Source organism: Phyllostomus discolor, chromosome 13 (assembly GCF_004126475.2).
Source record: "Phyllostomus discolor isolate MPI-MPIP mPhyDis1 chromosome 13, mPhyDis1.pri.v3, whole genome shotgun sequence".
Taxonomy (NCBI): domain Eukaryota; kingdom Metazoa; phylum Chordata; class Mammalia; order Chiroptera; family Phyllostomidae; genus Phyllostomus; species Phyllostomus discolor.
In genome coordinates, this window is record NC_040915.2 from 69861685 (window position 1) to 69883739 (window position 22055).

At 39.8% G+C, this 22055-nt stretch overlaps 1 protein-coding gene across 3 annotated transcripts in view; it reads right to left on the reverse strand.

Annotated features, from left to right (window-relative positions):
• OPCML (opioid binding protein/cell adhesion molecule like) overlaps positions 1–22055 on the reverse strand; it is a 1110526-nt gene that overhangs the window by 118242 nt on the left and 970229 nt on the right. For all 3 annotated transcript variants that reach the window (XM_028528200.2, XM_028528201.2, XM_028528199.2), the window contains one exon: positions 2861–2986. In XM_028528200.2, coding sequence (XP_028384001.1) covers positions 2861–2986 — 126 coding nt within the window. The remainder of the gene's footprint in view (positions 1–2860; positions 2987–22055) is intronic.

Consider the following 22055-nt stretch of genomic DNA (forward strand, 5'->3'; position numbering starts at 1 on the left):
CTTAAACAATGTCCAAGTGCTTTTCAAAAGATTTCTAGGCTTAGAAAACTATGTATTTAGGATCAAATAAATGCACTTGGGATTTTAAGCATTTATAAAAACATCTGACTTCACCAAATATGTACAAATTGGTCTGAAGGTTAGACATATTTTTGTATATAATGTAAATCTGAAATTCTCCCTGACTTTGAGCAAAATTCCCATGGGGCTCATGTCATTGGGAACACAAACTATTGCTGTTTATATTAAAGTTGACCTTTGTGGTGTTCCTTATGTATACTGTAATGTTCTTGTTAATGCTTCTTTATAATATTGACATTTTGGGTTTCAGTATATGAAAGCTTTATACAAAGACTATGTGGTGGTTGGTGGCTTTATTAGATTTTCTTCCCCTATAACAAGGCAGGAGCTGAAACACGTATTCTCCATGTGCAGGGAGGAAATGAAAGAGTGAAAGCCTGGATGATGCTGTTAGTGATGAATCCAGTCTCTCACTGGGTAAGCGTGGCTCACATGAGTTTTGTTTCAAATTAGAAGGGCAGATTTTAGGTCACTATTTGTAACATCTGTAGTTAAGTTTTTCAAATTTTATTGAGATTTAATTAAAATACAATGCAATGCACTTATGTTTATTATACATTTTGATAGTTGTGACTAACTCATCCATCCCATTCAGATATAAAATGTTTCCCTCACTCCCTGAAATCCCCTCATCCTCTTTACAGTTGATGCTCCCAACACTCCTGCCCCAGGGAGCCACTGGCTTGATCACAGTCATTGTGGGCCAGTGTGTCTGTTCAAGGTTTCAGGTAAATGGACTTGTGCTGCATGTATTTGTGTATGTGTCTCCTTTCTTTTACTCCACATAGTGTTTCTGAGATTTATCCATTTTGTTGGTTTGTTTCTTTTAATTGCTGAGAAGTCAGCTGCAAGAATATATCAAAATTTATCTATTTACTTATTGATGGTTATTTGGGTGATTTCTAGTGCAAAGCTATTATAAATGAAGCCACTATAACCATTTATGTATAATGCTTATTTGCTGACATTTGTTTTCAGTTATTTTTGCTAGCTATCTGGAAGTGAAACTGCTAGGTTGTATGTTAAATGTATCACAAAGTGCCAAACTTTTTTTCCATAGGACTTATGCCATTTTACATCTTAAAGTTAACATACAAGCATTTCAGTTGCTCCACATCCTCACCAACAGTCAATATTGTCATTTTTTTTTTAGTTTTTGTCATTCTAATAATTGTATAGAGGTATCTCTTTAACTGTTTGATTTTCAGTTGTACGATAAAGATGTTAAACATATTTTCATGTGCTTATTTTTCATTCATACATCACCTTTTGGGAATTGTCTGTTCAAATATTTTGTTTGGTGAGTTGTTATAATTATGCTGTAAGAATTTTTTATGTAGCCCAGATATAAATTCTCTTTGTCAGGTATAAGTACAGCAAAAGTTTTCTCCCAGTCTGTGGTTTGTCTCTTCATTTTAATAGTGTTTTTAATTTTGACAAAGCCTGTTATGGGTTGTATTCCATCTCTCTTGAAAAGATATTTTAAAGTCTTAATTTCCTGTGTCTTAGAATGAGACATTATTTGTAGACAGAATATTCATAGAGGTAATCAAGTTAAGATGAGGTCTTTAGGGTGGGCCCTAATCCATTGTGTTTGGTGTCTCTATGAAATGAAAAAAATTGACAGAGAGATGCCCACAGGAAGAAGGCCTTAATGAGATGTGACAGGGATCAGGCTGATGCAGCTGTACAGCCAGATACCCCAGAGCTTGCAAACCCCCAGAAGCCAGGGAAGGGGCATGGGACAGGCTCTCCCACATAGCTCTCAGAAGGAATCGATCCCAACTCCCCCTTCACCATGGACATCTAGGTTCCAGAACTAGGAATGCATTTCTGTTGTTTAAGCCATGCAGTTGGCGGTATTTTGTTATGACAGCTATAGGAAAAGAACACTAAGCCAAATTTATCAAATTTCTAGGGCAAGGTTACTAAGATTTATTTCTGTTTTCTCTAGAGCTACATTATTTTGAAATCACACATAAGCATATTCCATATATTTTCTTCCTCACTGGGTTTCATGTTTAGATTTTCTAATGCCTGCAGGACCAGTTGTTTCTTGTATAAGTTCTAAAATTAATTATAGTTTCTATTAGCAATAGTGTAAAAATATCAAGTGGCTTGGTGTCCATCTCTTCAAATGCAACATGGAGTACGTTCTAGTTCCAAGGGGATATGGTCACTTGTCCTTTTGGTTCCCTTCCTATTACGTTGAAGGTGATCATAACTCACATTTTTATACCAGTCATTAGGGCCCAGTAGAGGCAGGCCCAGGTGCATTTCACCATTCCTTTCATCCCTCTACCCAAGGACTATTTATGTACAGGCCAAACACATGTGGCTCCAGGTAAACACCCTGAAAATGCTGAACAAGGAGGTCCTTTTCCTCCTGGATACACAATAGCATCAGAGTTTTCAATGGACACTAATGTTCTAGCACTCTACTTCAAGGAAGGACAAACTACTGACTAATTCACACAATCTTTACCTTGAGAAATTGGTTTATTTGTTGGAAGTAATTGCCATGGCATCTTTGTTCTTCATAGTTTGAGAAAACATGAGTCCACTAGGTCATAAAAAGGACTAAAATACCAACTCAGTAAAATTTTCTGTGAGTCTTCCTTTGGAATGGCATACTCAGCAACTGATGCATGTGGCCTCTGCTTTTACATGACTCTGTCAGAATGCAGCATTGTTTTCTAATTCCTGAAGTTCTGCTGTACAATAGAACCAAGGCTTCAATATACTACTTCTAAGAAATTTCTACAGGTAAATGCCTTACCCTTGACAGACAGGTGTCTCCAGGTCACAGTCGGCTCTGGTCTGCCAATAGCAAGACACAGCAGGGTCACGCTGCTCCCCTCATTCACGGTGATGTCTGAGGAGATATTCATGATTTGTGGAGGAACTGTAAAGAAACAGAGAATAAATACATGAGAATGATTCTTTACACTCGAAAGAAGGTGTTAGCCTATAAATATTCATATAGCATGTTTTTTATAATGAGTGTTTTCTCAATAATAATGTTCAGATTTCTCGATTTTCCAAGGATGTGGCCACTAACACAACATTTACAATGCTCTTATGCCTTGTAGCAGGAGGCAGGTGTATGTGTGTGGGTGGGGGGAAGAAGCACAGGAACTGAAGAGAAGGACATTAATGCTTCTTGACTGAAAGGCAAAACCAAAAGGAAATCACTTAGGATATTTTCTAAGAGTTCCTGTCTACCCACACGCTCATTTATTTTGGTGGAATTGCTGACTTAAGCAAATAGTCATGTGTTGCCCCCAGTTAAGCCGTTTTTCCAATAAAGCCAACCACACTAAGTTAGTTAGTTACCATTTCCTGAGCATCTGGATGCCTTCATATTCTTTGATCTTGCACAGATTACTCCATCCTGCAAGTCTTTCCTTTCATGTTTCTTTACCTGAAAATTCCTTCTCATTCCTTAAAACATCTTTAAAATACAGAAAAATTGTGTCTGGCTTGTCCAGTCATAGTTAGTTGCTATTTCCCCTGGCCTGCTCCCAATCTGTTGATCCTGCTGCTATTGCTACCATAAGATTTATTGTAACATCCAGCCTCGATGGCACCGTATCCCAGTGGTTAGGAGCAGGGCTCCAGGGCTCGACCGAAAACTCTGCTGAAGAATCTGGGGCAAGGTAGGCTGCCTTCCACTCCTGAAGATTTGGTACCCTTACCTGTAAAATATAGATGGTGGTAGCAGCTAAACTACTTGTGTTGTGAGATCTAAATCAATGGCTTAGCAGAGTGCCTGATAGGAAAGAAGCACACAATAATAATGTCTTTCTCAACAAACTGTTGATCTCTCATGGGCTAGGCCCATGTCCATTTACCTTTTGCATTGTAAAGGCTGACAGCATCTCAGTTTTGCTGTCTACCTTGTCCTACCTCCGGGCCTGGATCTCAATTTGATTCGAAACTCAGCATTGGAAAACACCCTGATTCCCCTCAACTGTTACTTCTCATTGTCCTGGTTGAATTTCTTACCAAATTTCACAGCAACAATGGTAGTTGCCTCCTACCTGGATCCTCCCACCTGTTCTTTTTAGAATTTTGGATCCCTTTAACCTGCCCCCTCCTTGTGGCCAGAGGGGTCTTTTCAGGCAATTATCTTAATCATATTGCTCCTGGAAGACTCCTTTAGCCCACCATTGCCCACCAGGCTTAACACACACCGTGTTTTGCACGACTTACCTAAGTCCTCTAAAATCTAATCCCCAGCCCACTGACAGACCTCATCTCACTAAGACCACACTGCAGAAACTGGACCTGGCTTTCCACTTTCCTGGGAACAGAGCAAAGCACACAAACTGCCATAGTTTGCTTTTCCTTGTCTTCTCTTCATTTTCTACCTGAGAAGGTATGACTCTATGAAGAAACCTCAAAGGTCATCTTCCCTCCGATCCTGAAAAGAGACTCACCCATGTCTCCTGTTCTGTTTTTTCCAAACCTCCCCACAGGAGGGGACCATGCAGGTTGTGTTAGAGTTGATTGTTTAATGCCTGGCTCTTTACTTGGAGAGTGAGGTGCTTGAGGATAAGGATGGGATTTCATACATCCCTATTTCCTCAGTCTCTGACACCAGGCTGACAAAGGTACATGTTTGATTCTTCTTTGAAAGAAAGATCTGAAGAACAGATTGAACACATCCAAAATCTAAGGAGGGCAAAGCTTTTAATGGAGAGTTTCCAAAACTTAAATCTTTCTTCTCAATTTTCTTTTAGATTTTTAAAATAATGGGAAAGAAAACAGAGGAGGAGGCTCCAAGCTTATAGTTCTGTTGATTTATTTAAATTGCCAGGTTAATTGTGAATTATTAATTACTATCCAGGTAGAGTGCTAGTGAATTGCAGACTATCCTGAGTCAGTGGCAAAGGAGAATTATGGCTGATGCTTGATTCAGATGACTATGCAGCTTGAAGTTTTATGCTGCTGAGACCTTCAAGGTAAGTCTTTTCAAGGAGAAGCCATAAGTAACATGTAGAACACTTGAGTTCTTAAGAGAATCCACATTAGAAAATAAATAAAAATTACCTAGCTTATAAATCTGCCACACTTTGTATTATTTCTGCATTAGAATTTGCCCTGAAATTTCATTGCACATGTTTTATCCAGATACACACTGGGAAAAAATTGGTGTACATTCTAACTACACTGCATCCTCTTGAGAAAACTGTATTACCTATTTTTCCAGTATTTTCTAGCTTGTTAAAATAAAATAGTTCTGAGCTTAGAAATGTCAATACTTTTTTTTCACCTTTAAAAAGCAACAACTCCAGTGCACCTTCCAAAATATCCTCAGAATAATGTCTGCTTTAGCTGGATGCATCAGGCCATCTGAAGTTCTTTTTCTCTAGACTGGAGAGTCTCCCTCATAATGAAGACATGGCCAGGGGTGGGGATTGGTAATAAGTGACATCTTTGGGTTAGTGGAAGCTGATTTGGTATGTTCCAGTTAAGATGCTCAGGGACAGAATTTTCCACACTGCCCCCAATTAAGAGACTATTCAGTTATATTTTATCTGATAGTTTGAGGGGCCCTGGATTAAAGGATATTTGTAAAATTCTGTGGATATTTGGGATGATCTCCTCCTTTCCCTTCTCAATCTAATGTCACCCACTGGGAGGGAATGAAATTGGCAAGGTTACTCCAACTCCTCCACCAAGCCCCAGGCAGTGCTTTCTGTCATCCTCTGCACATCTATAGTGTTCCCTGTCATTTTCTCAAAGGAAAAAAGACAAAAGGTTGTGGGTAGCCAGTAACACACACACACACACACACACACACACACAGAATTGAAAGTTCTTTCTGTTCTCAATTATGATATTTTATTACTAATATGTAATATATAATAATGTTTTACTTATAAATATATAACTTGATTGTTTTCAAATTGCTTGCACAAGGCTTATCTTGTGGATTTCTTAAGAATTAAAAGATAATGAGATAAATAGAACAAGTATTCTCACTATTAAGTACATGATTTTCTAACCACTTTGCTGTACATCTCAAACTAATACAAAATAATATTGAATGTAAGCTATAATTTTTTAAAAAATGAAGAAGGTGGGGCATGGGGAGGGGTAAGTAATTTGCCCCAAATTACATGGTTAGCCAATGGAAGAATTCCTTCCATTATACCATGCTTCCTCTTTGTTTAACCTCTATCATTGCCCCCAAACACAGTGTTTATGTCTGCATATCTGTTTCCTCTGCTTGGAACGTCCTTCTTGTGCATCTTCCCTTGTGGCATTTATCAAAATGAGCAGAACCAGCTCATTCCAGTCCACTTCCCAGAAACCTGCACGTCACTGCAGACAGCATCCACTTTACCATCCTGGTATCTTTTGGACCATTCTTTTGACCAACATTGCTTGCCAAAGGAGGTTCTCAGCACTGTTCATTTGATTTGGCAATACTATTAAGATCTTTCCCTTGTTTCAGAACTTTTTGAAAAAAGGAGCACATGGAAATGACTGGGTTTTTTTTTTCCTTTTTAATTTTGTTAAATATATAGAGGTGACTTTGGTTAATAAAATTATATAGATTTCAAGTGCATAATTCTTTGGTACATCAACTGTATATTGCAGTGTGTGTTTCCCACCCAAAGTCAATTCTTATTCCATCACCATATATTTGACTCCTGTACCTTTTACTAACCCCCCATCCCCTCTCCCCTCTGGTAACTGTAAGACAGTTTTTGTTTGTTTGTTTAATGTGTTTGCTCATTTGTTGCTTTCTGTTTTATATCTCACATATCACTGAAAGTGTATGCTTCTTAACCCAGTGAAAATATTCTTCAAACAGAAAATAGAAATAAAAACTTTAAGACAAAGTTGAGGTAATTTAGTGCCAGCAGACCTACTATGCAATAAAAGGTTGAAGAAGCTTTTTAGACACAAGGAATACAATTCAGAGGTCAGAATTTAGAGGGACACACACACACAGAATTGGTAATGGGATAATAAAGATAGAATGTAACCCATCTTAGTCTTTTAAAAATTTCTGTAAAATATAACTGTACAAATCAATACAGTTGTTTGTATATAAGTTGTTATTTGTTTGTCTTGTTTGTTCATTTGTTGCTTTCCATTTTATATCCCACATATGACTTAAATCATATGGTTATTGACTTTTTATGTCTAACTTATTTCACTTAGCATGATATTCTCAAGATGCATCATGTTGTTGCAAATGGCAATGTTTCACCTTTTTATGGTTAAATAGTATTCCATGGTATATGTACATGCTTTTTATCCAATCTCCCATCAAAGAACACTTCAATAGTTCCCATGTCTTGGGAAATACAAATCAATACTACAGTGAGAAAGCACCTCACACCTGGTAGAATGGCTATTATCAACAAAAAATTAATAGCAAATTTTGAAGAGGCTGTAGAGGAAAAGGAATCCCGATTCACTGCTGGTGAGAATGTAAACTGGTACAGCCACTATGGAAAATTATATGGAGGTTCCTCAAAAAATTAAGAAGAGTTACCATATGATCCAGCAACCCCTCTTCTGGGTATCTACCCCCAAAATTTGAAAACATCTACTCACAAAGATATATGCACCCCTAAGTTCATTGCAGCATTATCCATTCAAGTAACTTTAAATGCCTCTACGTATTTTGAAAGGAGAACTTTGTTTAATTTGTAGACACTTACCTATGTCAAATAAATATATATATATATATATATTTATATACAATATGTAGCTAGTGTGTATTAATATACAGAAAAAAATACATACCAATCCTACCTGAAATGAGAAAACTACTCAAATAAAATAATAAGATGCATGAGAGTCTCATGAAAGGATTACAAACAGCACAGTGTGTTTCCCATGGCATCTGCAGACACTGGGGGCACTGTGCCCCCTGCAGGGCATGCATGTGGTTACCGTTACAGTGATGATGGTAGGTTACACTTGAAGATTCTCCAGTGCACAACTGCAATTACTTCAACTTGTGGTCATTTTAGAGGGATGGAGAGGTGGATGTAGATGTATAAGTATAGATATAAACATTGTCTGTCTCTCTGTTTCCATAAACACACATGCAGAAGGTGATACAGACAATATTTGATCACATTGCAGTGAAGCATTTTGAGGAAGAGGCAGATTTCCAAAGGCACCTTTGGGTTCTGGGTTATCATGAGGTTACGAGTTCTGTCTCTACCCTCAGTGTGACCAGCTACTCTTAAACATCCCAGTGTGTCTTGAACCCATCTCTTCCTCTCTAATCTCACTGCCATTGGCTTAGTTGAGAAGCATATCTTCTCTTGTTTGGAATATTGCAAAAGTCTCTTTATTTTTCTATCTGCCACCATTTTATAATTCAAACTCCATACACCTACCACAGTTACCTCTTAAATATCTGGTGTCTGCCTAACACCCCAGCATCTGTCCCTTGTTAAAACTGGAACATCCCAACATCTTAGCATGACTTACAAACCCATTTACAGTTCGGCCATAGCCTATCTAGGGGACTTACTTGCCCCTTCTCTAGCAAGTAGCCCCACATATCTTTCTGGGGCTACATTGTTCTTTCTTCTCTGTGCCTTTACACTATTTCTTCTGCTTGGAAAACACTTTCCTAGTTTTGTGTCATATGCCCTTGCCCATCAACACTCAACTCAAATATGAGCTCCTTGATGATGCCTTAATTTCTCTCACTTCTGTTTCCAAAACATTGCTGGTTATGCCTTTTATCATACCATTTATTTTTGCAATGGAACCATTCCATGAAAGAGACCTGCTATGTTTATTCTTGCATTCCTATTATGCAACACAAAGCCTGACAAGTGGTAAAAACTTCCCCTCCTCTGACAGTAATGTATAAATGGATAGGTTTAAAAGTTGGGTATCTTATAATTTTTCAAGTGTTTTCCATCCTTGAAATTTGACTTTTGCCCTTTCCTTTCCTTGAAATACTCTCCATCCTATTCTTTACTTATATAATGTTTTTCCCTCTGGGCTTGGTTTTAATATTCTTCCTCAAAGAAATTTTTTGATAATAACCCTAGTCCTTCCCACAACCATCTAATTCAGGTTCTCTTGTTAAAATCTCTCATTAACCTTCAAATCTTCCTCAACAGTACTTATATAGTTTTGTGTTTTTATGTTTATTTATGTAGTTATTTGTTTAAAGTCTCTTTATCCCTAAACTATACACTTTATAAACCACTATATTCTCAGTACCTAGAACTATGCTTGGTACATAATAGATCCTTAATAAAAATGTGTTGAATGAATAAAAATCCACTTATACAGTGTGTTACCATATTATTATATACTTATGAGAGAAGAAAGCTGAGTTAGAAAGGTATTTCTAATGGTGAAATATTTTCTTGTGCAAAGGTAAGAGGGGTTTGAAATATGTGATTCTTGACATATTAGCAGCACCTACACGGTTCAAAAACCATATGAGAGACTGTGAACCACAGCTTAGGCTCTGGTCCAGTGACCCATGCAGCCTTGGACAATTTTTGCTTAACCCCTTTGATCCCCTGGTTCTTCATCTGCACAGTGAAGACAACAAAATACATCCCTCTAGGTTGTTGTAACAACTCTTGTGCAGTGCCTAGAAATAAATGTGTACTTAATAAATGTTAGTTGTTAATATTTATTTTTATATACTCATTATTGATATTATTCGTGTTAGTTAGAATTAGGTAAATAGCTTAATCAGTGCTTAATTGCTCATTTTCTAAATCTCAGTTCCTTCAGCTTTAAGACAGGACTTCCAGGTGAAGCTGGCTTTGGATAGCTAGCAAGATTTCATTATATATGCTTCCAGAGAAAAAAAATATTTGATAAATAATTGTCAATTTCTTCCTTTTATACTGGACCATTGTACCTATGCAAATACATACAACACATCACACACATTTATATAAAGAAATTACTTGGCTCTTCCTTATATACTGTCTTCTAAGGGAATTTTTGTTTGTTTGTTTCTAGAAGGCTCAAGCACACACCTTCAGCACCATGCCCCATTTATTCAAGGCCATTGACTCTATCCATTATGACTCTATCCTGTCCTTGTCTAGTCATAGTATTTGAAAATCATGTTTCATGTTTCAAGTGCTATATTTAAGACTGAATGGCACTGTTTATTTTTTAAAGATTTTATTTATTTTTAGACAGAGGTGAAAGGAGAGAGAAAGAGAGGAAGAGAACCATCAATGTGTAGCTTCCTCTCACGCATCCCCTACTGGGGACCTGGTCCACAACCCAGGCATGTGCCCTGACTGGGAATTGAACCGATGACCCTGTGGTTCGCAGGCTGGTGCTCAATCCACTGAGCCATATCAGCCAGGCTGAATGGCACTGTTTAAATATATAACTATAACTATATAAATGTAAATGCAAATGTAAATATATACATACACATATATATGTATATATATATATATATATATATTTATCTGTACTCACTCACAGAGGCTAAAGTTTGACTACCATTTTTTCCCAACTACATTCTGTGTGCTTTTTGAAAAAGTTACTTGAGGACATTAAGTTTCAGCTGTCTCTACCACACAATGGGCATTAAAATACTTGTGACACAGGGATGTGGATATTGACTGTATTTATTGCATGCTTTTGAGTCTGCTCTGACTCCTGGTGACCCTATGAATGAGTGATACCACATGTCCTGTTCTCAACAGCCCTTAGAGGTAATGATTTTAAAGAGACTTAAATAGCTATTTTTGTTGTTTTTATTTTTTCTTGTTATTATTATCCCCAGAGAGTAACAAAATATTGAGACCTTATGAAAGCTAATGTAAATATGAAATGCCCTCCACTACATTTTTAAACACTCAAGTCTAATTTACAAAAGTAGTAACAGTACAGATTTTTAAAAACTCAAGTGTTTTATTCTTCTAGGGTTCCCTTTTAAAGTTTACTCTAACAAGAGAGCTCATTTTACAAACTACAGGTAAGACTAATTTGAGAATTATAGTACACAGGTTTGGGTGTGCCAAATTCTGGGTACTTAAATAATATGATATGATGACAAAGGACTATGTGAAGTGTCAGGATAAGTGGCTTCCAACCTCGATTCATCCATAGCCATGCAATCTTTTGTAAACCACTTAACTCCTTTGGCTAAATGTGTTTGTGTGCATGCTCCTGGTGTTCATTTGTTTGGGTTAGTTTTGAATGAAAGAGGTGGATTGTGAATTCTCAAATCCCTCCTGGTCTAAAATTCTGGGATTTGGTGGTCTTCTAGCAACATTAAAAGTCCAAGGGGGCTACTCTTGAAAACAAAGTGGTATTAGCACCAAGAGTGATAACAAAATAGCAAGTGCTTATTTCCTAGACTCTCACCTTAAGGGCTCTATACTCATTATTTAATTTAATCCTCAACATCCTTAAGAGATACTCCTTATTAAAAAATTAGCATAAGTGTAGAAATATACATCAAAGGAATAGAATAGAATATCCAGAAAAACCTCCATTCTTTTAGGATCAATTGATTTTCAGCAAGGTTCCAAGACAATTCAATAAGGAAAAAAATACTCTTCAACAAATGATATTAGGACACATGGATATTCACAGGCAAAAGAATGTAGTTGGCACCCTATTTCATATCATATCGAAAAATATACTCAAAATGCATCAAATACCTAAAGGTAAGAGATAAAAACCAGAAAAAATATAGGCATGAATCTTTGTTACTTTGGATCTGGCAATAGTGTCTTAAATATAACATAAAAAGCATAGTAACAAACAAAAATAGATACATTGCACATCAAAATTAAAAAGAAAAATAAATTTGAAAATTGTGCAATTTGAAGAAAAGTTTATGCTTCTCAAAGAGCACTACTGGGAAAGTGAAAAAGAAAACTGACAGAAGGGATGAACATTTTTGCAAATAATATATCTGCTAAGGGACTGGTATCAAAAATATATTTTAAAACTCTTATAACTCAACAATAAAAAGACACAATCCCTATTTAAAAATTAGACAAAAGATTTCAAAAGACATTTCTCCAGAGAAGATATACAAATGGACGGTGTGTACATAAGAGGAGATATGGCATCATTACTCATTAGGAAAATGTAAATCAAAGCCACAATGAGATCCTTCTTCACTCTTACTAGGATGATTACAATCAAAGAGACAGATAATAACAGGAGCGAGGACATATAAAAAAATGGAACCTTCATGCATTGCTGGTGGAGTTGTAAAATAATGCAGCTGCCTTGGAAGACAGTTTGGTAGTTCCTCAAAAGGTTAAAGATAGAGTTACCATATGACTCAGCCATTCAACTCCGAAGGATATGCATATGAGAAATAGGAACATATGTCCACAACACAATTGTACACAAATGTTTAAAATAGCATCGTTTGTAATAGACAAAAAGCAGAAACAACCCAAACGTTCATCAACAACTGAACACATACACAAAATGCAGTGCATCCATACAGTAAAACACACTTCATCAAAATGAATGAATGAAGTACTGATGCCTGCTCTAACATGAATGAGCCTTGGCAACATTATGCTAAGTGGAAGGAGCCAGACAGGAAAAGCCAAACTACTGTCTGATTTCCCTTTACATGGAATGTCCAACACAGCTAAATCCACAGAGACAGGAAGTGCATTCATTGCCAGGGGCTGGGGAGAGGAGCAAATGGGGAGTGGCTGCTAATGGGCATGGGGTTTCTTTTGGGGGTTGATGAAGATGTTTTAGAATTGGATGATGGTGATTGTTTCACAGCTTTGCACATGCACTAAGATCCACTGCATTGTACACTTTAAAAGAATTAATTTGCTGGTATATGAGTTATATGTCTATGAGGATATTTTTTTAAAATCATGGCTTGTCAGTTTTGAAAGGTAGAACCAGAAGTTCTTGCATTATGTGGAAAGAAAAAAGCCAACCAACGTGTTCCTCAGAAAATACCTTTTTCATTTTATTGATGGTTCATTGCATAATGCTGAACTTACATCTGCTGAACTCTCCTTCTCTCGGGCATTACATACCCACTGTTTCCCCTTCCTTTTTCAAGGCCATTCATGCTGCCCTACCCATGTCGGCTATGCCTTAAGCACCCATACTCACTCCTAACTCTACCTTTGTGTCCTCTACTCTGCTGGTTCACGTCCTACTCATGCCTGAAAACTGATATTGAAATATAATACCTTCTGTCTCTCAGCTCTCCCCATACCAGAGATGAAGGTACTCCATACCTGTGCTCCATGGCCACTTGTTCATCATGGTGTAATATATTTATTCTAGAACATTTATTGCATGTTTACTGTGTCCTAGGTGTTACCTTGGGGAGAGAAACGTGGAGAGACCAGATTCCTCTCTTATGTAACTTGCAGAGTTTTGTCAAGAGAAGAACACCGACATTGACAAATACTCACAGGATCATTGTGTGATTGCAACTGTGGATGTGCTCTGATGTGGTCCGAGATACATGACAGCCCATCACAGGGCACCAGCCCTGGTGAGGGAGTTTTTGTGAGGGGTTTTCTAGGCAGAGGAAGCAGCATGGGCAAAGGCTCTGCACAGATGGGACACAAGGTTAGCTTGGGTGACTGTGTCTGAGGTGAAAAGAGGAAAAACTCACAAGCGGAGGCTGAATGGGCAGGGGCAGATACATAGACTCTTTAAGAAAATGCCAAGGTTTTGGTCCTTTAAAAGGAGAAATGAGGAAAGGCCTTAAAATGTTGAGGACAGGTCATTGTTGGCTGCAGTGTGGAGGACAGACAGGAAGGAAGCGCAAGTGGGAACTGGAAGACTGGCTGTACTGTTGTCCAGCAGTGAGTGGTGGTGGCTTGGGCCAGCCTGGTAGCAGGAGCGATGGGTGGGGAGGGATCGATGTGAGAGACATTTAGGAGATAAACTAAACAGGTTGGGGATTGGCAAGATATGTGTTAGGTGTCAAAGCACTTCTCATACTGTACCATTGTTTTCTATGTTTTTTCACACCCTAGGTTGGGGGATCTTTGTAATCAAGGACTTCTATTTGCCCATCCTGGTATTGCTGAGGTTCTTTCAATGCCTAGCATCTAGTAAGTGCACAATGAGTGTGTGCTCAATTTAACTGGCAGTGCATAGAGGTTTTACAGAAACACAACCTCCCAGGATCCACTGGGGGCAGTCAGAGACTTTGAATGAGACCTCTTTGCCTGATGTCATAGCCCAGTACTTAGGAGGCAGGGTCAGAGAGCCATGCCATTTGATTTTATAGACTCTGAGTGTGAACCCGGACTTCCTCCACATCCTGGTGTGGTATGGCTTTGTAACATACTGGGTAAGATTAGAACAGCCATATTCTCATTACTTGTTCTTCTTGGTTCTGTTTTGGTAAGAGGAATGGGAGGAATCAGAGCCCATGATTGTGAACTGGGGACACATGATTATGTGACAGGGACCAGGCGGCATCACAGACCACTCGGGTTGTGTTGAGGTTCTTTGCAATGGTTGTGTCTATGACGCCTCCTACAGAAGTTATTTATAGACTGGGACACACCTTTTTTATTTTTAATTTGCACAATTGAAGCAACTAACCATGATCAGAAAAAGACATGTAGTCAGTGTCCCTCTCACCTCGTTCTGCTCTTTCTGGCGTGTGGAGCTGCCCTCCCTCTGGAGGGCCCCTCTGTCCCTACCTCTCCTGAGTGCTGCTTCTCCTGAGAGTTCTCACCACACACACACACTTAGGGCCATAGGGTTTAATTTACATCTTACAATATTTAAGCCAAAAAGAGACCTTAGAAATCACCTAGCACAACCTCTTCATTTTGCAGCTCAGGAAGCCCTTGGTTATAGTCGTCACTCCATCAGGTGTTTGCTGTAAGGAGGGGGACAGGTTCTGTTACCTCTTTTAATGCAGCTATTTCTCTTGTGCCAGGACCCTCAGTATTTCACCCGCCCCACACTCTCCTCTTCTCTAGTCTTCCTTCTTAACGTGTCACAGTTGTCTTACTCATTATTGGTTGATGCCATCAGGACTCCTCTCTTATCCATAGTGGCTTTGAACAAATTCCTAAATGTCTCTCACCAACTACCAAGCAGGGTAGTTATCTTAGGCAACTCAAACGGCCCTTGTGAGGAATAAATGGTGAATGAATACAAAAAGGGATTTATCATAGTGCCTGGTATATAGTAAATATTTAATACTATGTCTACATTTTTCAAGGACTTCATAAGCATCAGGAGGTACCACACAAAAAGTTTGGTACAAACCACTAATTTTGTCCTGTGACAGAAAGAGGAGAAGCTAAGGCTTGTAGACAGTTCTGACCTAGTTTAGAACCCAACATCTCAGGCACTTCAAAGACACAACCTGATGCAACCTAAGTCTGCCTGGCTGCACCATAGTCCACTGGCCTTTGATTCTGGACACAGTGTGGTAGGTAATGGTGAGTTCTTGCAGGGTTTGGAGCAAAAGTGGCCCTCACTTTGATGATCTGAAAGAACAGGTAATACCAAAGCACCTGCCTCACTGAGTAGGTGGTAACACTAAGTTAGTTCATTCAGGTCCTGTTCCAGCACCTCATTAATCACCAGCCTCTTTTCATTTTCTGCCTCAAATTTCTGGACACTTCATTTTATTTCCTGGGTCAGAGAATATCAATGCAAGCAAGAAGTGTAAGAGGGGACGCTCCCACCTCTATGTCACTTGTCCCTACTCTCCAGTGTCTCACAGCAGATTAACTGATGCCTTGGGTCTTAAGCCTCACTCCCACTATACTGATGCCATTCCTGGCAAGAGCAAGTGGGAAGAGGTGCCCAAGCTGAGAATTAGGCTGCATGTGTCCACACATAGGACTTCATGACCACACTCCTGCCCCATCATCAACTCTGGGCATGGCTGCCTTTTCTGCCCAGCAGACCTGTGAGCAGGTGCTCTCTGACATCACTGTCTTTTCTCCCTGTCTCCAAATTACAATGCCTTATTTTGAAAGAGGATGGTGAGGGAAAATAAGATTTGTTCTGACCCTTTTTCAAAGTTTGTCCTATAACCATACTCAATATCCAGCAGCGGCTGCTTTACTCAACCTCTCATAGCCTCCCTGACTGGCCCCTGTCCTGCTGTGATACCCATACCCAAGCCCAGAGATTTCTGATGACAGGGATGGGCTTCAAGTCTCTCCTGTGCTCTGCTCACTTGAACAGCAACCTTGGAGGTTGGGTGGTATCTCAACTGAGCTGTCTGCCCCTTTAAACATGGCCCCACCATCGGGTCCTCCATCAATAATCAGTATTTGCATTCTACCCAGTAATTTCCTTGCCTGCCAACTCAATATATTCCCTTCCTCTCCCTTTCTTACTCTGCCCCATCTTTCTCTACTTTCCTTCCTGCTCCATGTTGCCAAGAGTAGGTCCTCCCACCTCACCCCTGCACTCACTATGTACTCATCATGCACCCAGGTCTGAGATAGAACTATACTAAGACATTCTCTGGGATCAGACACAGAAGCTCTTCATCTTGGGAGAAAGCTAAGCCTTCTAAGTAAAATCTTGAAGGAACAGGCACATGTGCCTGTCTCGTTCACAGATGGATCATGCCCTGGGAAGAAGGTGGTGAGACCTGTGGCTCAGCCACACTCCTCTATCAGCATCACACAGAAATGGCAGGGCCTCACTCTCCATGAACTGCTGTTTCAGCATTGCATGTCTCGAGGACGGAAACAGTTTCTGAAAGAGGTTTTAGTTAGGAAGAGATGAGATTATAAACTAAGTGCACTGTAAAACTATGGAGTGGCACATACCTATAATTCAGTATTCCCATTAAAGAATTAAAAGCTACAGTCTCAGGGATCCCACTGGTTCCAAGCTCAGTGAGTTTTGACTCTGTGCTTTATAGACGAGGGACTGGCTGCTGCTCTTGCCATAATGTGATCCCCATTGTACAGAAGGTGCAACACGGTAGCTTTTTATGGGCCAAGGTTAACCTAACTTATCTCCCATTTTTAAAATTCACTACCATGCTAGATCCACAAAAGACAAGGTTTCCAATATGAAAGAACATGCTTAGATTTCTAAGTGTGAGGAACTCAGCCATTAAGCTCTCAATATACATGTCTTTTCTCAATTCTTTGAAACCTTTCTCAATGCCAGCAAATCTGAAGTCTGGAAATCAGGGTTGCATCTGCATTTTTTTTTACATTGGGAAAATAGGGAGGGGTTCATGACTGAATATTGCTGATAAAAACATGATAACTGAGTCTCATTACAGCCAAAGACAAGTCTCATATTTTAGCATTTTTATTAAAGCTTTTTAAATTACTGAGTGTCTGGTATATTCAATACCAGCCTAAGTGATTTATATTAGTCTATCCCTAGATACTCCATCTAATAAATAACTTGGCAATCTCCTAACCCATAAATATCCTTGGCCCCAGCAAAAAGCAATTAAACGATGTTAGGAAAAAAAAAAGCGGCTTCCCAATACTCTGGAGTGCCGCGTCATGGGAGGCTGCCAATGGAATAATTCACGCCACTTACAGAGCGGTCAGATCTCCTGAACTCGCTTCTCTGCCACCAGGAATTTACGTTCCCGCTCTGTTCCAAAACAGAACACATCTGAAACTGTCTTTAAATATTTAACATGTCATAATAATGGCAGGTGTTTTGTCACAGAGAACATTATCCCCAGCAACAAGTACTCTATAATATTTTAGACAGCTCAGGCTGAAAATATTGTACAAAAGCTTTTCGGAAAGCAGTTGTGCCAAAAAACATTTAAAATACATTAAGCATTGGGGCCACTGACTAAAAGGTTGTTAGAGGCCCTGGTGTCACGAGCCCAGAAAATATTTTAGGTTAATAAGGTTCAACCAGGATGCCAGGTAGGGAGTCATTGATATTTATGAGAGTGGCTTCAAGTTCAATACTTTCAGCTACAACAGGAGGCCACTTTCCCCGAAAAACCTCTTACCTGGCCTTCCCTGAACCTCAAGGGGTATGCATGTGAAGGGGGAAAATCTGAGTCCTTACTTTCTACTTACGTAAATTAGTGTGCTCTGAATGATATCCCACACCCACGCCAACACCCAGGTGGGAGAGAAAAAAGTCACACACCCAGACATTTCTTATTATGCTCAGGGGAGCTGATATGCAAAATCATCTTGAACAGGGAGATGGCCCCGGTCCAGGTTTTATAGGGTTTCTCCAAATTACAATTCCAGTGAGTCCCTGGCTTACTCCTCATAAATTTCAGAGTCTCCCAGACTTTAAATCAATTTAATTTGGTGCATCTTCTAATGATATTTTCAATCGTTTTATTAAACATTGTCTATTTTTACACACTTCACTTCCCAGATAATTGTTATGTGCCTGTTGGTGGGGGCAGAGAGCAACTGCCATCCATAATATCACAGGGGCACATCAAGGACAGATACAGATGTGAGGCAGTGGTGATGCCCCACACACCACTGTGGAGTGGGGAGATTCCCCCCTTCTTTTATTTACTGTGAAGAAGAAAGAGCAGTAACTAAGCTACACTTCTCACAGCTTGGTGTCACAGGAACAGGGTAATACAGTGAGGGGTTTGACCAAGAACACCTACTTTTGAGTAGAACAATATTACCAATCTGACTAAAAACATAAGTATAATTTTGATTCATTTACACAGGACCGGTATTGGTATGTTGGCTGTTGTCTTTTTTTATTTGACAATCTAAGGGAAAAGAAGTTAGTGCCATGACTAAATAGTCAGGTATTGCGTGTTTTAAATTTTTCGAGGTGCATCAGTATGCCTCTTGTGGCACACCTGTGTGCCATGCATACTGGTTGAAAATTGCTGGCATAGAGAAATGTTCTTCCCTCCTCTCGTAAAAAGAGTTATGTTACAACTAGAGGCTCAGAGCTTCCCAGGATTCTGGGGGCTATGTATTATCTCATTTTCAAATCATTTTATGTAATCTTTTAAAATGTCAGTGCATGTACATGATTCAAAGCCTACTTTAAGGCAGGAGAGTATATATATACTGTTTCCCTATTTATGAAAATACACATTATACATTTTCCTAGCTGTATTGTTTGGCTTTGAATACATGTACTATAGTTTATCTAAGCAGTGCTCTATTCACAGATGTGTGAGTTATTTTTATGAAAATCTTTTGCTACTAAATGTCACACAACCTATTGTGCATGTGTGTGAGCATGTGTGGGTTTTGGGTTCATCAACGTGTTTGCAGAGGAGAGAGCCTCAGAACAGGTACTGGTTTAAAGTGTAAATACATCCATAATCTCAACGGCTGTTGACAGGTTTCTCCCCCACAGGGGTTTTACCATCTCTCATGTCGACTAACAATCTGTGAGGCTACCTGTTTCCCCAAGTCTTGTCAGTAGCATCTGTCACTGAACTTGGACTTTTTTGCCACTTATAATGAATGAGAAATGGTATTTCTGTGTGTCTTTGATTGCACGGTTTTACGCATGTAAGAGTAATGTGTACAGTTTTCAGTGAACTTTATGTTTATGTCCTTTGCCGAGGGTTAATGGGCTTCCATTTTAAAAAAATAAATTATCTTTTTATGTATGTCAATGAGAGTTAATTCACCATGTTAGTTAGAGTTCAGCCTCTGGACCCAGAGGGCCTGACTCATTTCCTGGAACTTCCATTTCCTTGGGAGTTTATTTGCACTTCAATCTTTATAAATATATAAAGTAGGTATACAATTCATACCTAAAAAGCAGAAGTGATGTAAAGATGACATAAGCTAGTACATGCAAAGTGCTTAGAACAGGGTGCTGTGTAGTCAGACACTAATGGTCTCACATACTGGTCAGTCCACGTTTCCCAGGTGCTGCCTGGTGGGTGGAGTGGGTGGGTCGAAGACGGCCTTGGGCAAAGGAACTGCTGGGCAGACATACCACCCACTGCCACAGTGCAAGAAGAAGTTGGACTGGGGGCCAGAGGCACTTCGTAAGAGTCAGGCTAATAATTAGTCTCTGTAAACAAACACACCTATGCAGTGGCACTTAATATAAACTCAAGTGCCAAATGTAAAGGCCATTTTAAATAAATGTCAGCAGGGGAAATGTCGGAGGCTTGCGGGATGCAGGGATGAGGATGGGAGAAATCACTCCTGGCACGTACTCAGTGAGGGACTGGGGCCCTCGCTTCATTTGAGCTAAACATGATTTAATACCTTATTTCCTATTTGGAAAATGCCAGGTAATAAATACTAAATTTAAGTAGAGGAGAGGTGAGAACCAAGGGCAGAACACTGAGGGTGGGAGTAGCACAGTTGCTTTTGCCACATTAGCAGGGATCATGTCCCTAACCATGCAGGTGTCCGTCAGACAAGACCAAGTGGGTGGCATGAGCCTGAGCAAGTGGCCTAGAGGCCTCTGTGGCAAGGGAACGAGAGCAGCCCTGCGTCTTGGTTGCTGGTATGTTTAGGTAGGCAGGAAAGTGGCGATGGCCAGACATTTTTAGAAATGGCAAGCAAGGAATTTGACAAAATGAACAGCTAGGTCCCCAAACCAATAGGAAGAATCATAACACGTCACCTCTAGAGAAAGTAGAAATCTCCCTCCAAGTGTGACAATGAGGCTTTCATCAGATTCAGGCTCTTAGGGAAAAGGTCAGTTTAATAACACACTATCCATTTTATTGGAAGGTGTTTCTTTTTAACCCCTAAGTTACGTGTCTCCTACTGGTTCCAGGAGTGGGGACCTGAACACCCCCTTGAAGAAAATTTTGTGACACTGATAGACCTCCTGATGGTGACACCATGTTTAGCCCTTGAAAACATAGACAGAGGGACCCCTCGGGACCAGCATGGATCGACATATACACTGATGGCAGGAGGAGGGGGGACCAGAGCAGCCCTCTGATGATGGATGACTACTTCCCAGTGGATTTCATTTCTCCTGGGGCTGTGGAAACAAAAACAAGAGCTTATACCTGAAGCTGGCTGCGGTGCCTCTCGAGGTGATAAAACCTCATTACATTTAGAGGCTGTACCGCTGCTGAAAGGGCCGGAAGCAGGGGCACGCAGCAGCATTGGGGAGGATTCAGAGCAGAGAGAGAGAGTCGGGAGTGTAAACGGGCCGCAGGTGTGCCAGGGGACTTGGAGCAGCTGCCTGCCTTTTCCCTCTGGCTCCGATTGAGACTCGTCAACCTGCTGGAACAGGGGCTACTGAAGAGGACAGAAAGGTACATGAAATAAGTGGGAAAACATTGGAAGAGGAAGAGAGGAAGCTTGGCAGGGAGTAGAATGAAAAGGAAAGTCAGTGTTTTGAAGAACTGGTCTTAGCTTAGAAACAGGTGTGAAATTTCTGTCCCCCTCTCCAGCCACACACACCTGCTCCCAAAACAAAGTGGAAATAAAGGGCCACAGGGTGGCCCTGGGTGAACGTGCTTACAGTAGATGATTCACCTCCATCCTACCCCGAGTCTTTCACACTCATCTGCTCAATTAAATGACATTCAAAAGCTATATAAGGCAACCAATGGGTACTAATAATCATGTATCAAATAACGATATTCACATGATGGAAACAGAGTAGAGCAAAGCTAGTAATAGATACTCCTCTATCCAATTCCCTAAAAATATTATCACATCAAGATCTCAAGGGATCTCCTGCTTTAGGAGGATACTTAACTCCCAAAGAATGAAGCGAACTACTTTAAGGCTTCAATCATGTTCAATTAAACACTAAACCCCTCCAACAAGATTTTATCCCTTATCTGTTTTTCAGAACACATCTGTAGCCATGCCAATTTTCTCTTTTCCTTTTATCTCTCCTTCTTCAGCCCTCTGTCCTCATGTAATGGCTAGTAATCAGACAAATTAAATGCACATGGCAATGGCTAGAATAGAGACAAATTAAATGCACATGGATTGTATGTAGAGCGATATTTTCACACCCTGACCCATGAACTTGATTAATAAATGCCACGAACATGGCTAAAATCCTATACATTCAAACCCACCTTACATACTGCAAATGGTGTGGGGGGCAGA